Raw genomic sequence first — 13,986 nt, forward strand, 5'->3', positions numbered from 1 at the left:
TGTGTATTTTATAAACTAGTGTATGATGTCTTTTGGATAAAATCCAAGAAGTAATTATAGAGGAAACTACAGAATTAGAAGTTTGCAATAATTAATTAAAGCTATATGGCTTGTAGGCACAATCACACTACCCACAGCTTCTAAAGTTCTCATGAGAAAAAAAAATATTTTAACTTAGAGTGGAATAAAAGTTCTCTTTTATTTAATCTTAGAACTTTAGGACTTTCTATCTCTTTAATAACTTTTTTTTTCCAACACAGCATGTAATTAAAGTAATTAATAAAATTACAGAACCTTAGAGTGAGAAGGAAGAAAGAGTAAAAAGTTTCTGGTGCAGGTCATTCACTTGAAAATGGGGTGACTGATATTCCCAAGGTGACTCCCTGACAGTCCTTTACCCCTCAGGACTCTAGGTGCTTGTGCTGTGTGTTGTATTCTGCTGAGACAGTTCTTGGAGAATCCCTGTCTCTTCTGGTCCCTGGATCCTGAATGTTGAAATACGGATTCCTCTTCTCATTCTCTCCATCCTTTCTAGTTATTAATAAATAGTCTCACCTCTACTTTTTGATTGCTTTGAACAATTCCTTATCTTACTATGGAGGCCATCACAAGAGAGTTTTCAACTCTTAGCCTTTATCAACTGTTCCATTCTTTTCTGCAGCTACATTCAATTTCACATCTACTCTGAGAATAAGCAGATTTGAAATGGAAAGGCATTATCAATACTACAACTGTAGGGGCTGGAGAGATAACTCAGCAGTTAAGAATACTGACTGGCTGCTCTTGCAGAGGACCTGGGTTTGATTCCCAGAATCCACATGGCGGTTAACAACTATCCATAAATTCAGTTCCAGGGGATTTGATGCCCTCTTCTGACTTCCATGGGCATTGCATGACAAACATGCTCTTATATACATGCAGGCATATACTCATACACATAAAATAAAAATATAATTAATATTACAACTGTAGATACCACTTGTTTGAAAGGATGTGAATTTCTTCATTATACCGATTGTTGTCAAGAGCTTATTTCCAGTAATATTAAATACATGCTTATTATAATACCTATTTCCTTATTTTAACTTGAAATTTTGAGAATAGCTAATTGAAGTAAAACAAGAAGGAACTTTGAGAAAAAACAGTAAAGTAACTTTAAAGTAGAAACAAGATTCTTGGAGTTAATCATTGAGTAAAGTTTTTCAGAATGGTTTGATTTTTCTGTGAGAAAGCATGCCAAAGAATTTATTTTAAAGAAGAAAAACATGCAGCCACCTACTTCGTCATTGCTTGTCACGTTTCCACATCCAACTGTGCCTGGCTTTCTAGTCCCATCTGGACAGATGGCAGTAATGTTAAAATGGACCCCATGTACCTGGTTTTCCACCTGCACTTTTACTTCTGAAATGAGTTTCTGCAGAGACATCAGTTTTTAATTACACACTGCAGTAGTTTCAAATGTAAGCAACAAAATAGATTAGTACTTGTTAAATCATCGTAGATTTAAATTTTAACTAAACCAAAGTCTCTATAAAAGAACAAATAAAGTAGTGCCTCTGCATAAGGACCCAATTATATCTGAAATATGTAAGAAATACTGAAGGATTAGATTATCAGCATTTAAAAGGCTCCATTTTCCCATATGTCTATGACTACACATTTTGATCACTTCATAAATATTTCTTTTTAGCTTGTGCTGCAAAAATCTTTCAAAATCCATATTGCTAGTATTTAATGACAAACTTTAAAGGAAACATATCATGATGATATGAGAATACATATCATCATGTTAAGTGAATTTTGACAGCTTACAACAGGGAACATGGTTCTGATAAAAACAGCTGCTAACAAAACATTGTAATTTCAAACATTTGTAACTGTTATGAAAGCTAATATCTTATAGATACAGAGTTGAAAGGTACAGCTTGCAGAGGCCATTTCTAAGTCATAGCTATATACAGAAGTTACTTGCCAGCTGTGGTTCTACAAGGTTCTGTAGGAATAGCTTAGGGATTTTAAGTCCCCAGGCTTGCCAGTTTTGTTTTGAGACTTCATTCTAAAGCAGGGCTTCTAACTGGCCAGAAAGAGTTCATGAATTTAAACATTCATTCGTAGGGCTATTCAGTAAACATCTACTAGATGCTATCATGCACTGGACACACAGAATTCTTCCATCACAATCTTTGAGTTCCTAAGGATCTAGGTACTTTAAATATATCCTCTAGAACTATGTGTACTTGATCACAAAACTGAGTCTACTACATGCAACAGTCCTGAAATTATACTTGTAAACAAAAAGAAGGGAAACATGAAGCGTGTAATTAAGGAAGGAGAGTGGTAGCTCACAGGAAGAAATTCCAGTGGCTTCTGATTCTCTGAGAGTAATTTTACTTTTTCAACAGTATCGTTGGTAAGACAGGTGCTTTCTGAGAACTTGATCATGGAATTTGGTAGCATGTTCTCAAAAGAAGATAATTTCCTCAAATTTATATGAATAAGAAATACTATTTCAACCACATACACGTGTATATGTTGTTTCTCCCCAGGAGTTCACATGTGGCAATGTTGAATGATTTCGGCAAGCTAACAGAAACTTCCATTGGCATACAAATAGTGTTGATGTGCAATGATTTGTCAGACGAAGTACATCCCTCATACAGTGAATAAGCTCGGTATGTTCTGGCTGTCCCTCTAAGACTAAGCCAGTTCAGCCAATGTTCTTCAAGCAGTGTGTGAAGACAAATTTCTGCAATGTTCTCCATCTTTTGGATTTAGAAATTAAATTTATTAAGGAATTTGAACTTCCCCTTTAATATCTAACAGGTATTGAGACAGACTATTATTTTCCTGATATATAATTCTCCAGTGAATTGTGAATTGTTTCTATTGGGCTATGAAGACAAAATAAAATTTCCAAAAGATTTTTGAAAATGGAGGCACATAAGTAATAATAGAATCCTGTGGAGATTAGCTAACCAGAGTAAGTGTTTGTTGAATTTATTTTTCCACTGCAAGGTTAGTCCGAACCACAGTGGGCTGAGGGATATCATCTCTGTTAGAGGCAAATAAAGAATATAAGACCAAACTCTGCTGTCTCCTTTTGTTTCTTGTTCAACATAGTTCTCACTCTCAGCTTGCTCTCTATTTCATGAGTCTGACACACACATAAAAGCTTGCCAGTTTAAGCTCCACGTGGTAGCATGTGCTTCATGTCCTAGCACCTAGGAAGAGGCTGAGGCAGTATGGGTAGAAGTTCAAGGCCAGCCTGGGCTACACAGTGAGACTTTGTCTCAGCTAAAGAAACAGAAAAAAAGTCAACTTGTATACTTTGCTTGGGGTAATAAATGGAGGCATACTGTAATAATTCAAATGGCTAATGTTTTAAATGTTCTTATTGAATGAAGCTTACAAGCAAACTACTGATGGGCAAAAATTGTGTATGTGTTTGGCATTTATCGATAAAAATAATTTCATGGTACACACGGGCATCACTAAATGGATTCAGTGCATTATACATATGCACATATATGTACATGTAAATATATGTACCTATATACAATAATAAAAATCAAGGAAGGGGACAAGGGGTTGAGAATGGGGACATTGTAGAAGGAGGGATGGAAATTATGTAAATATAGTACCTGTGCATGAAACTCTCAATAAATTACAAAAACATACTAGAAAAAAATAAAGATTTAAAAAAATCCCATGGTTATAATGCTTTTGTAGTAGTAAGAAAGAAGATGTAATTTAAGATATTCTTTGTTATTTATATGAAGTTTTTAGGCATAGGAAAAGTTCTTGCAAAAACAAATCTTGCAAGATCTATTTTCTTTTAAGAAGAGTAAGTTTAAAGAACGTTTTCAGTTTATACCCTATGTCTGTGTCTTGCCTTTCCTTTTTGAACACAAGTTAAAGGCAGGTGCTGTCTGAAGACAATTAGAGAGGCAGCCTGAGGTTTTCCATAGCACTTTGGCACTCTCGACATTATTTAATTCTACATGTTAGGTCAGTAGTCAGAATTTGGAGAAGAGAGTTGTTATAACTGGCCCATACATTCAAGGAAGAATAAAACAGCTTTTGATACCATGTAAAAAAAATCAAAGAAAGATAAACAGGTGACCTCACATGTCAGGGAGCAGCTGGGGCATGAAGCAGCATCTGGAGTTTCATCCTGATGACTCTGCTTATTGGCTGTGTGATCTGTGGTTAATGTGTTTACTTCTTTGTTGCTACTAATACACAGTGGGACTACTAGTAGCTGCCTTATAGATCAGGTGTAAGGATTCAATGAAGTCATATATAGACAGTGACTTGCTTCAAAGCAACACTCATTATTATGACTGCATTTTAATAGAACTTATTACATTCAGGTATGACTCATTACTTCATACATATACTCTTTATAGGACTGGTGACAACATACAACCATCAATCCAATAGGCTATCTATTAAGGTCATTCTTTTCATCCAACTGCTAATTGACTAACACTCAAATGGCTTATCACAGAGGCCCCAACAGAGTCTTTCTAGTAATCTCTAGATCCTCGACAGTTCATCTCCCCCTGCAAATTGTTGCTTTAAGCAACAGCATGAATTATTTTGCTTTATGATATAGGAAACTATGCAACCTCTTGGTAATCAGGTGCATCGTACAGCCATGAACTGGTAGCTCACTGAGCAGTCAATTCAGAAGGAAATTTGGACAAACTCTGGTTGAATCTTACTTCACCTGTTTCCAGGACAAGTGAGACACAGAGAGCAGAAGTGACTCTCTCAAACATGCTAACTAGTTTGTGGTGCAGCCAGGGCTAAACCTAGGCTCTGAATTCCCAGTCTCACATTCTTCCTGTCACTCTCTTCAAGATGCAAGAACTCTACTTTATAGCTTACCACAAAAATGTGAGTGAAAGTTTATAATGTATATATTACACACATACACATACCTTATAGGCTTCCACTACTAGGTTATTGAGGTTCGCAGCTTTGGATTCTATTTCACCAGCAATGGTGCCAGGCAAAAGGGGTAGAAGGTCCTAAAAAACACATTAGTCACCTGTACATAAGGACAGTCATATGCAAACATTGAGTAATCAAGACATGGAACATTCTGTAGCTATCAGTGGAAGGTAAGCCATATATGAATAAAAATTATGATAGAAAATACAAGCAATGTAATAGAGCTGCTGACCCATAGATCCCTGAAATAGCATGTGCATATGTGTGCATGTGTGTGCGTGTGTGTGCGTGTGTGTGTGTGTGTGTGTGTACATTATGAAGTACATGAAAAGGGTTCTGAGGGCATAGAAGTGTGAAGTTCCACAAACTGTTTCTTCCACTTAGAGATTCAAAATGCACATTTGCAGTGTAAAAGAATCAGAATGGCCCTGAAATTTGCAAATAATTTAACACTATTTAAGGAGCTTTCATTTTTCTTTGTTATTACAAACACACACTGAACCATCAAATGCCTGGTTGGAGAGGCCCCAACAGAGCCCTTCTCGTCATCTCTATATTCCAGATGGTTCATTTTCCCCCACAGATTGTTGCTTTAAGTAACATGTTTCCATGTAATATAAATATTTTATATAAATACTGTTCTGTGGAATGACCTTTGGGATAGGCTGCCCTGGATGGAAGGAAAAGGTCACAGTTACAGGTGTGAGTTTCATGGAGTAGGTGTTCCTGGTGGAGAATGTTTACTAATGATGAGGAAGACTAGGCATTCCTCTAGAGACCATGAGAATGAGCAAAGCTTTCAAAGTCTTCCTCAGTGGAAGCCTGTCTGGCTAAAATGAGGGATGAAGAGTCTGTAGTTACAATAAAGAGGCCAGACTATGAAAGCCCTGAAGTTCACTTATTCACTCATTTCTCTGTTCACAATCATAACAAGTTTCTGTTCTAAGTCAGCCATGCTCAGATATGACTAATTTGGCATCTCAACTCAGGGAAAAACATTATCACTTACGGATTTTTAAAATTCATTTCTCTAACTCTTATTGAAGATCTGATCTATCAAATGCTGGTTTTGAAATGCTAAATTGCTAGTCCACATAGTTTTGATCCTTAAGGAGCAATTTCACAAAGTACTGTCCACATGACACAAGCAGATAGGCCCAGGTGCTGTGAGGAGGGATACCTGGCAAAACAGTTCAGCCCTGGAGATTGTTATCAGGGACATTTTCCCCTCAGAAAGTGACTTTTGAGTTTTATCTTAAAAGATGAGCTATAGCTAATCAAGTAATGAGAAAGAATGGTTTCTGGATATGGGGTCGGGGCAGCAAGAACAAAGACACCCAGGACAGGAACAGCTTGATGAATGTGTGTGCATCACACAGAAGAAGGAGAAGCAAGGCTGGAAGAAAACAGCAGGAGAATGAGGTAGGAGCCTGATGGGCACCTGGTCTCCTGGACCATATGAATGACAAGACAGCACTAAACGGAGAGTGCCTATGGACCAGTCTGTTTTGTGGAGTATTATGGATATGTTTTTGTAATTTCAATAGATCATCTTGGTAGCCAGGTGGAGAATGGACCTGGGAGAAAGGTTTCAAAACTGTTTCAACCCAGACAAAAGATGGTGGATACAAAAAGATCCCTGGGAGTCAGAGTAGGTGATGGTAAGGGCAGACATGGGCCTCTTAGCAGTTTATCAAGCTGGGGAGTCCCGTGCTTTTACTTTGCACACACCCGTAAATAAATAATAAATAAATAAATAAGTAAATAAATAAAAGATTTCACGCTTTGTCTGTCAATGGCAAATTTGCAAAGGGAAGAGAAAAACTCCTGGAGTCAAAAACACATGAAGAAATAATCAGCAGCAGAGAAAGAGGAAGCAAAAGGCATGAAAAGCTGCATAGAATTTGAAGGCCAACTATTAATCTTAAAGGTTAAGAGCCCAGGATTTGGGTTATTAGAGAACCAGGCAAGTTTTTAACCTCTCTAAATGTTTGCTCATCTTAAATATGAGCATGTTCGTGATACTGCCCTTGCTTTGAGTGCTAAGTGGATCAGAAATATTAGCATTTCTAAACTCAGTGTTTGAAAGCAGTAAGGTGCTCAGTAAGTGGAAACCGGTCCTGTCGTTATCATAGTGGTTTGCACTATTCAGTCTGGGTTCCCGCCGACTTTTGTGAATGCTGATTTTTTATGTTTATGGCATGTATATACATTTGGCAAATCGGGGAATTAAAGTATTATAGATTTCTAAGGGAGTAGGTGATATGATTAAAGTAGCTCTTTCAGATGATAAACATGGTAGTTAGGTGTACAGTAAACTGGTAAGGGAAATACCAGCTTTGTGGTAGATGGAAACAAGTTCAAGTACTCCTTGATCAAAAGAAAACACAGCACATTGGAGGATTTAACATGCACAAGACCTGCTCTAGCTCAAGCTGGACAAAATTCCGGCAAGGAGGGGGAGGTAGGCATGAAATTCCTCCCTTAGCTAAGGAACTATAGGTAGCTCCTGGGATAGCTGCTGGGAGAAGAAGAGTTGCTTTTTTTTAAGGGTGGGGCCCCTGATGGGTTGACTACACTCCATGGCAGGTTCCACACTCAAGAATATTTAGGCAACACAAATTGGCTCAATGGGGGAAATACAAGTTGGGTGGGTAGGGAGGTGGGGGTGGATCTGGAAGGAGGTGCATGATGTTTTCAAAGAATTAATTAAAATATTTAAAAAATAAATAACAGTATACAGGGAGACCCTGTCTCAAAAAGACCAAAAATAAATAATAAATAAATAAATATTAATAAATAAATAATAAATAGATAATAAATAAATAAATAAATGTAAAAGAGACTGGTCACTGGGAGAGGATTAGAAGGAAGAAGAGAAGACTGCGGAGGATGAGTGAAAAGTGATTAGTTGACAGTCAAGGCATCACTGTAACTTGCAAACAGGAACGAAGTGTCTTGGTAAAAAGACCCTCAAAGACAGAGAAAGAGCAACAGCAGACACAGAACAATTCTCTGTAGGGGCTGCAAGCTCTCCAGACCCGCACAGCTGCACAGTGTCTGCTCCCCTGTCAGTTCACCTACCACAAAGGGACCTGCACAGCACCAAGGTTATTGTTATGTACAAGGCATTGGTTGGCTTAGCCATTTTTCATGGCTCCTTTTGGTCCTTTTCTTGCTAATCTAGACCTAAGTTAGGTGTGTTGATGCTATTGAAAATTCAGCTGATAATTCTCTAACTTTAACCTAGTATAAGGCTAAGCCCAGGGACCATAGTGTTAAGCAAGGCATCTGGACATGAGATGGAGGATGAAATACCTTTCACTTGATGAAAATCTTTCTCATTACTGTGCCATTCATTGTAGGTGGCAGGCTATGGCCACATGTACTGAATGCAGTTCTCAAACAGCTTCTAGTGTCCACATTTGGCTTGAGGTGTCACAGACAGAATGTACTATAAAATACTGACTTAAGACATTATAAAGTATTCTTCACTTGATATATTATTAGACTGTACAATGCATAAGAATTCCAGAATTCTATCTCTGCTTCTACAAAGTGTCTTCTCTTCGCCCAGCAATACAAGCTTCTAATTTTGATGATGCAGGAAGGAACATACCTTGTACCAGTGAAACTGCTTGCCTTGAACTGCAAAAATGACATTGATGTTGTTGTCTATTAGCTTTTCTGAAAGTTGGCCTAGTGAGGGATGCTCCTGTAAAGGACAAGGGAATGAAGACAAAAGAAGTTCAGCATCTCAGACTCACACATATCCAAACATCCAGTATGAAGAAATCCACCTGAGTTAGAATAGCAATGTGTCTACTTGGTTACTCCTTTCCTAGAAGCAATTAAATTCTTTTCAAACGGAACGCTAACATCAATGAATTAAGGACATCTTGTAAGGAAAAACTCCATAAAAATCTACAGCTTAGAAAAACAAAGAGGACTAAATTTACATAATCCAAAGAGTGGTCAGGACCTCTTTAGATGAATATTGGCCAGAAATTGATTATAAGTGATGATATTCAGAAGTAGAGACACTTTAGTGACAATCGCTGCTTGAGGCAAAATTCAGTAGTGGGTGTTGAAGTGCAATCAAATATATATTTGGGTATATATACCTATTAATATCTGTATATAAATATCTATGGCCCCCATGTGTGTTTGTGTATATATGGTAGAGTTCTCGTCTATGGTGCACAAGGCCCTGGCTTCAATTCTCAGCAATTCACTTTCTCTACTCCATCTCACTGATGACTGCAGAAATTGCTATTTAATGTATATAGGTAGGCATTATACTGATATTCTTTCTGTAAATATTCTTCTAGGAATTAAATTCATTATCTCAAATAACTTGTTCATAATTAGACACCTTTCAAAGAAATGATGCCAAACTCCACTTGCAGTAGCCTCTGCCTATTCCTTTGTGCCTAAGTGTACGAATCAAAGGTCATGTGACCAAATCACCTAGCATCATGAGATTAAAGTTAAAATTACTTCACAGCTTTTGTTCCTGCTCCCCAATGCTACTCTGACTTGGTTAACATCTCTGTAATTTGGAAACTATGGGAACTTAGTAATAAACAAAAATTAATTGCCTTATACCCTGTGTTCAATGGTCCACATTTTAAATTCACATAGCCTTGTTTTTTTAAAAAAAATACTACCAGGGCTGGGGGTATAGTCAAAGCTAGGGCATGTGCTTAGCATGCACAAGGCCCTGGGCTCAATCCGCAGGAGACTTTACAGCAAATGCTCTTCTGTTTCCATATTGTCTAGATTTGTGTTTATGAGTTGCATTTAGATGTGATATGAAACCAACTCATGATAAGGCTTGAAAAGCTTTACCACATGGGTTTACATAAGACAATTCAGCCCAAAGCAATTCTTAGGAATGTAATTTTAAAGTAATATAACAAAAATTCCCAAATATAAATCCTGCCAGCCAAATTCTTATTCCTGTTCCCAATAAAATGTATAATCTTAAAATAGATTTGTGACAGTTCATATTAGGGGGGATAAATAGAAGCAAGATAAGTCTAGCTATATTGGGAATATAATCTTAATAACAACAATTATTTTTCACATATTTTTGCTTTGACAAAAATACTTTGCTGAACACTCACTCCTTACTTTTAAAACTATTCATTTAAAATAAGAAAAAATTTAATCTATGTGTTAACTGGCTTGTTCTTACGTCACATAAAATCAATATTTAAAGAACAGTTAAAATGTAAACAACTTTTGGAGACTACTTAATTTTTTTCCTCTTCCCCAAACAGGAAGTCGTTGACCAAAAATACACAAAATTTAGGCCTAGAATGTTCATTCTCATTTGTCAGACGCTCATTAGAAAGGTTAGTCAGACCTTCAAGAACATTTTTTTTCAACTCCAGAGAAAAATTCTTTTTAAAAGAAAATCTCAAATACCTTGAGGCAGATTTTTTAAAATTACAAATGTATAACAGATGTTTAAACAAACCACTGTTGACAAGAGACTGTGGACAAATGGTTATTTCTGAAGCCTCTTCACCTCTCCTCCATAAGGCACATTATCTCTTATGCATTTTATCTTTTATGCCTTTTTTCTGCTAGCAGGGGAACATACTCCCTCTCAGCCAGCTGTCCTGTTCTGGTGATGTCCTGACTTCTCAAGTCTAGCACATCCCTCTACCCCCACTTAACTTCTTCTGTAACTTAACTTATTGCTTCTGTAAACTCTGAAAATAATTAATGGAGATAATGGCATCTCAGAGGTAAAAGGGAGAAGGAAAAGCAGTATGTCAGGAGCACCACTAAGTACTGAAGGCCGTGGGAAGCAGTTTAGAAATGTTGGGAGGGAAGAAAGGCTGACTAGGAACAACTTCAGTCAGAGCGATTACTGTGCTGAGAAGTATGGCCGAATCCTAATCATTTGTGTATGTCTAAAACCAAAGTACCGAAGACTCTCTTCACTGTAAGTTAAATTAATTTTAAAAGTAAGTTTATTTAGAATTTGTAGTATTAAATGTCGTAATAAGATATTTTAAAATTGCCAACAACCTGAGCTTACTTCGTAGAAGAAAGAGACAGGCAAAATGGAAGCATTCTGGCAGCGGGGATTTATTTGGACATGAAAACTTTAAAATATGTAGCCGGGTGTGACGGTGCACGCCTTTAATTCCACCACTCGGGAGGCAGAGGCGTGCAGATCTCTGTGAGTTCGAGGCCAGCCTGGTCTACATAGTGAGTTCCAGGACAGCTGGGGCTACAGGGTCACCCTGTCTCAAAAAAACAAAAAAGAAAAAAAAAGTGTTGTGAGTTCACATCTGTCCTGACAGCCTGGCTTCTAAGTAACTGTGAAGAGCAGGTTGTGCAACAGCCATACTGTGAACATTTGGGACTGTGTCCTGTGTGTGTCCGGGTTGGGGTGTTCTGTGCCACACAGTAGCAACTCTGACTACTCACTAAAGGGTAGCATCCCTTTCCCCAGCTGTGATAAAGTGTCTCTGGCATGGAAATGTCCTCTTAAAGGTGAAATCTCCTGAAGAGAATCAAGAGCAGGTGCTCTGGAAACAGAAATGATGCTGGTGCTACATCTCCCAGCTCTACAGCTGCTAGCTCTATCCACTGTTTAGATCTTAAATGTCTCCCAGTGGTCCACGTGTTGGAGGCCTGGTCTCCAGCCTGTGAGGCTAGGGGGAAGTGGTGCAACCTTTGTCTAGTAGGGCCTAGTGGAAGTCTTCAGGCCATTGGGGGCATGTCCTGGGAGGAGATTGTGGAACCCGGGTCCCTTCTTTCTCTCTTTTGCTCCCTGGCCATGAAGTGAACAGTTTTGCCACCATAGATCCAAAGCAATAGGGACAAGTTGTCATGGACTACAACCTCCAACACTGTGCGTCAGAAGTAACCCTTCCTCTTCACAAGTTGATTGTCTCAGGCAGTTGTTATGGAGAAGAGAAGCTGACTAGCTCACTAAGTGCGCGGGAAGCAGTTTGTGGGAAACAGTTTCAATCTTTCTGTGGTCCTGTTTGTACATGATTACCACAGGTAGACAGACATGCCAATTTCTACTCCAAGAATTACGGTGGTTCCCTCTTGATAAATGAGCTAATGAATACAGTTTTCCCCTAGGATTTAATAAATCAGTAAGCTCAGATCCAGGGTGAGAAGGGGCTCTGGCACTGTTGTCCCACAGCATGGCATCAACTTCAGGCTCTGCTACGGAGCACAGTGGGATTGTGCTCTGCCACTACTGCTGCCTCAGTACTTCTGCTTTTTCATTTACCAACAGTAGCAAAGCAGCACTTTCACCTCTGGGCTGTGGGGTGGTGTTGCCGAAAAGTAAATGGCACACATCTCAGGACCGCTGAGTAGAAGACAGTTTTTAATAAGAGACTGCTTAAAAAAACAGACACTTGGGGACCACCACTAAACATGGTAGGAATGTTCTTGGATGTACTTTGCTGGAGCCGCCTCATACATTAATTCTGTGTTACTTGTCCCTAGAGTGCTGGAATTTGTGCCCAAAATGGTTTTGACTGTAATTCTGAAACTCCACTTACAGAAGACAGGCATAGGTTTTTAAAGCAAGCTTTTCAATAAAAATGGAAAGAAAACAAAATCTGCTTATGATTTAACCAAAATCTGTAATTTAATCAGAATACTCTAGTCCATAAGCTTGTAAATGGAATTTAAATGTTTTTAAGCTACCTTTCCCGTCCTTCATTGAATCCCATTCTAGGGGCACTATAGAAGCAGAGCCAGGCCCCCGGGAGCCTGAGGTAGGTGATTTCTGCATGCAAGTTTTGTTTTCAATTAAAAGTCAATTTAGTTAGGTATTATTTGAAGAGATCATTTCCTGGCTACTTTTCTGAAAAACTTAGAGGCATTCAAATTAGTCTTCATAAAATAACTGTAGGAAAATTCTCAGCATATTTATAATTTAAACAAATTGTTCAGTCAGCTGATATCAGGTATTTTGCTAGTTTTAAAAACTCATAAGTTGACATAAATCTCATAAGTTGACAATATTTGTCAAAAAGCTGCATATAAACTTCAAACTTTCTAGAAGTGTTTGAGTGATAAATGAGTTATTCTTTTTATTCCTGTGTCCAGGACACAGATGCTGAGAGGCAAAATGATAGAACTCTTTCTAAAGTTGAAAAGCCTATTTCTTCATTAAGAGCAAAAAAAGAATTTCTTTACTGAAGGATTATGTCTTTCATTAAATGACATTATCTGAATCAATATGAGTTATAAATGCCTTCTAGGACTCCTATATTAATCTACACCCACCCCAGGGCTCAGGGACCATTGTGGAAGAGGAGGTGGAAAGATTATAAGAGTCAGGGAGGAGGCGTATGACCATGTGGAAATAGAGTCCGACAAGCTCCTGGGACCCTGCTCATATGAACCTACAACAGAGGTGTCAGCATGCACAGGACCCAGGCAAACTCAGACAAAAACCCAGCATGGAACTGGGGAAATGGACAGCTGACCCCAGTCTTAGCTGAAGAAATATTGGCAACTGATTACTGCTAGGTGAGGACAAGCTGATCTTCCTAAAACAAGAGACCTCTAGATAGGCTGACTAGACCTCAGTAGATGAACTTGCACTGAGGGACATCTGGGGACACCAATATGACACAATAGGCCTTAAGACAAATGACAGAATGCATGAATTCCAGTGGGAGGTGGCTATGGGAGGGTGCCAATGGGGAAGGGGGTATAAAGAAGGTTAAGATGGGGCTGGCTCAGAGGTTAAGAGCACTGACTGCTCTGACAGAGGACCTGGGTTTGATTCCCAGCACCCACATGGCAGCTACAAACTGTCCTTAACTCTAGTTCCAGGGAAATCTGAAGCTCTCTTCTGACCTCCGTGGCATTGCATGACATGGGTGCATTCACATATATGCGGACAATACACTCATACACATTAAAAAATATAGAATTTTTTAAAAAGAAAAATAAAATTCAATAAAATGTCAAAGATTCTACAATTTGTCAGCGTCAGGAACAAGGGATGGTTCCTGCAATCCAGAA

General features: G+C 38.4%; 1 protein-coding gene across 2 annotated transcripts in view; it reads right to left on the bottom strand.

Annotated features, from left to right (window-relative positions):
• Itgb8 (integrin subunit beta 8) overlaps window positions 1–13,986 on the bottom strand; it is an 87,747-nt gene that overhangs the window by 14,892 nt on the left and 58,869 nt on the right. For both annotated transcript variants that reach the window (XM_029563256.1, XM_008832591.2), the window contains exons 7-9: window positions 8,579–8,674; window positions 4,947–5,036; window positions 1,280–1,414 (exon numbers count right to left, since the gene is read on the bottom strand). In XM_029563256.1, coding sequence (XP_029419116.1) covers window positions 1,280–1,414; window positions 4,947–5,036; window positions 8,579–8,674 — 321 coding nt within the window. The remainder of the gene's footprint in view (window positions 1–1,279; window positions 1,415–4,946; window positions 5,037–8,578; window positions 8,675–13,986) is intronic.

This window comes from Nannospalax galili, unplaced genomic scaffold (genome assembly GCF_000622305.1).
Source record: "Nannospalax galili isolate Female #2095 unplaced genomic scaffold, S.galili_v1.0 scaffold450, whole genome shotgun sequence".
Taxonomy (NCBI): domain Eukaryota; kingdom Metazoa; phylum Chordata; class Mammalia; order Rodentia; family Spalacidae; genus Nannospalax; species Nannospalax galili.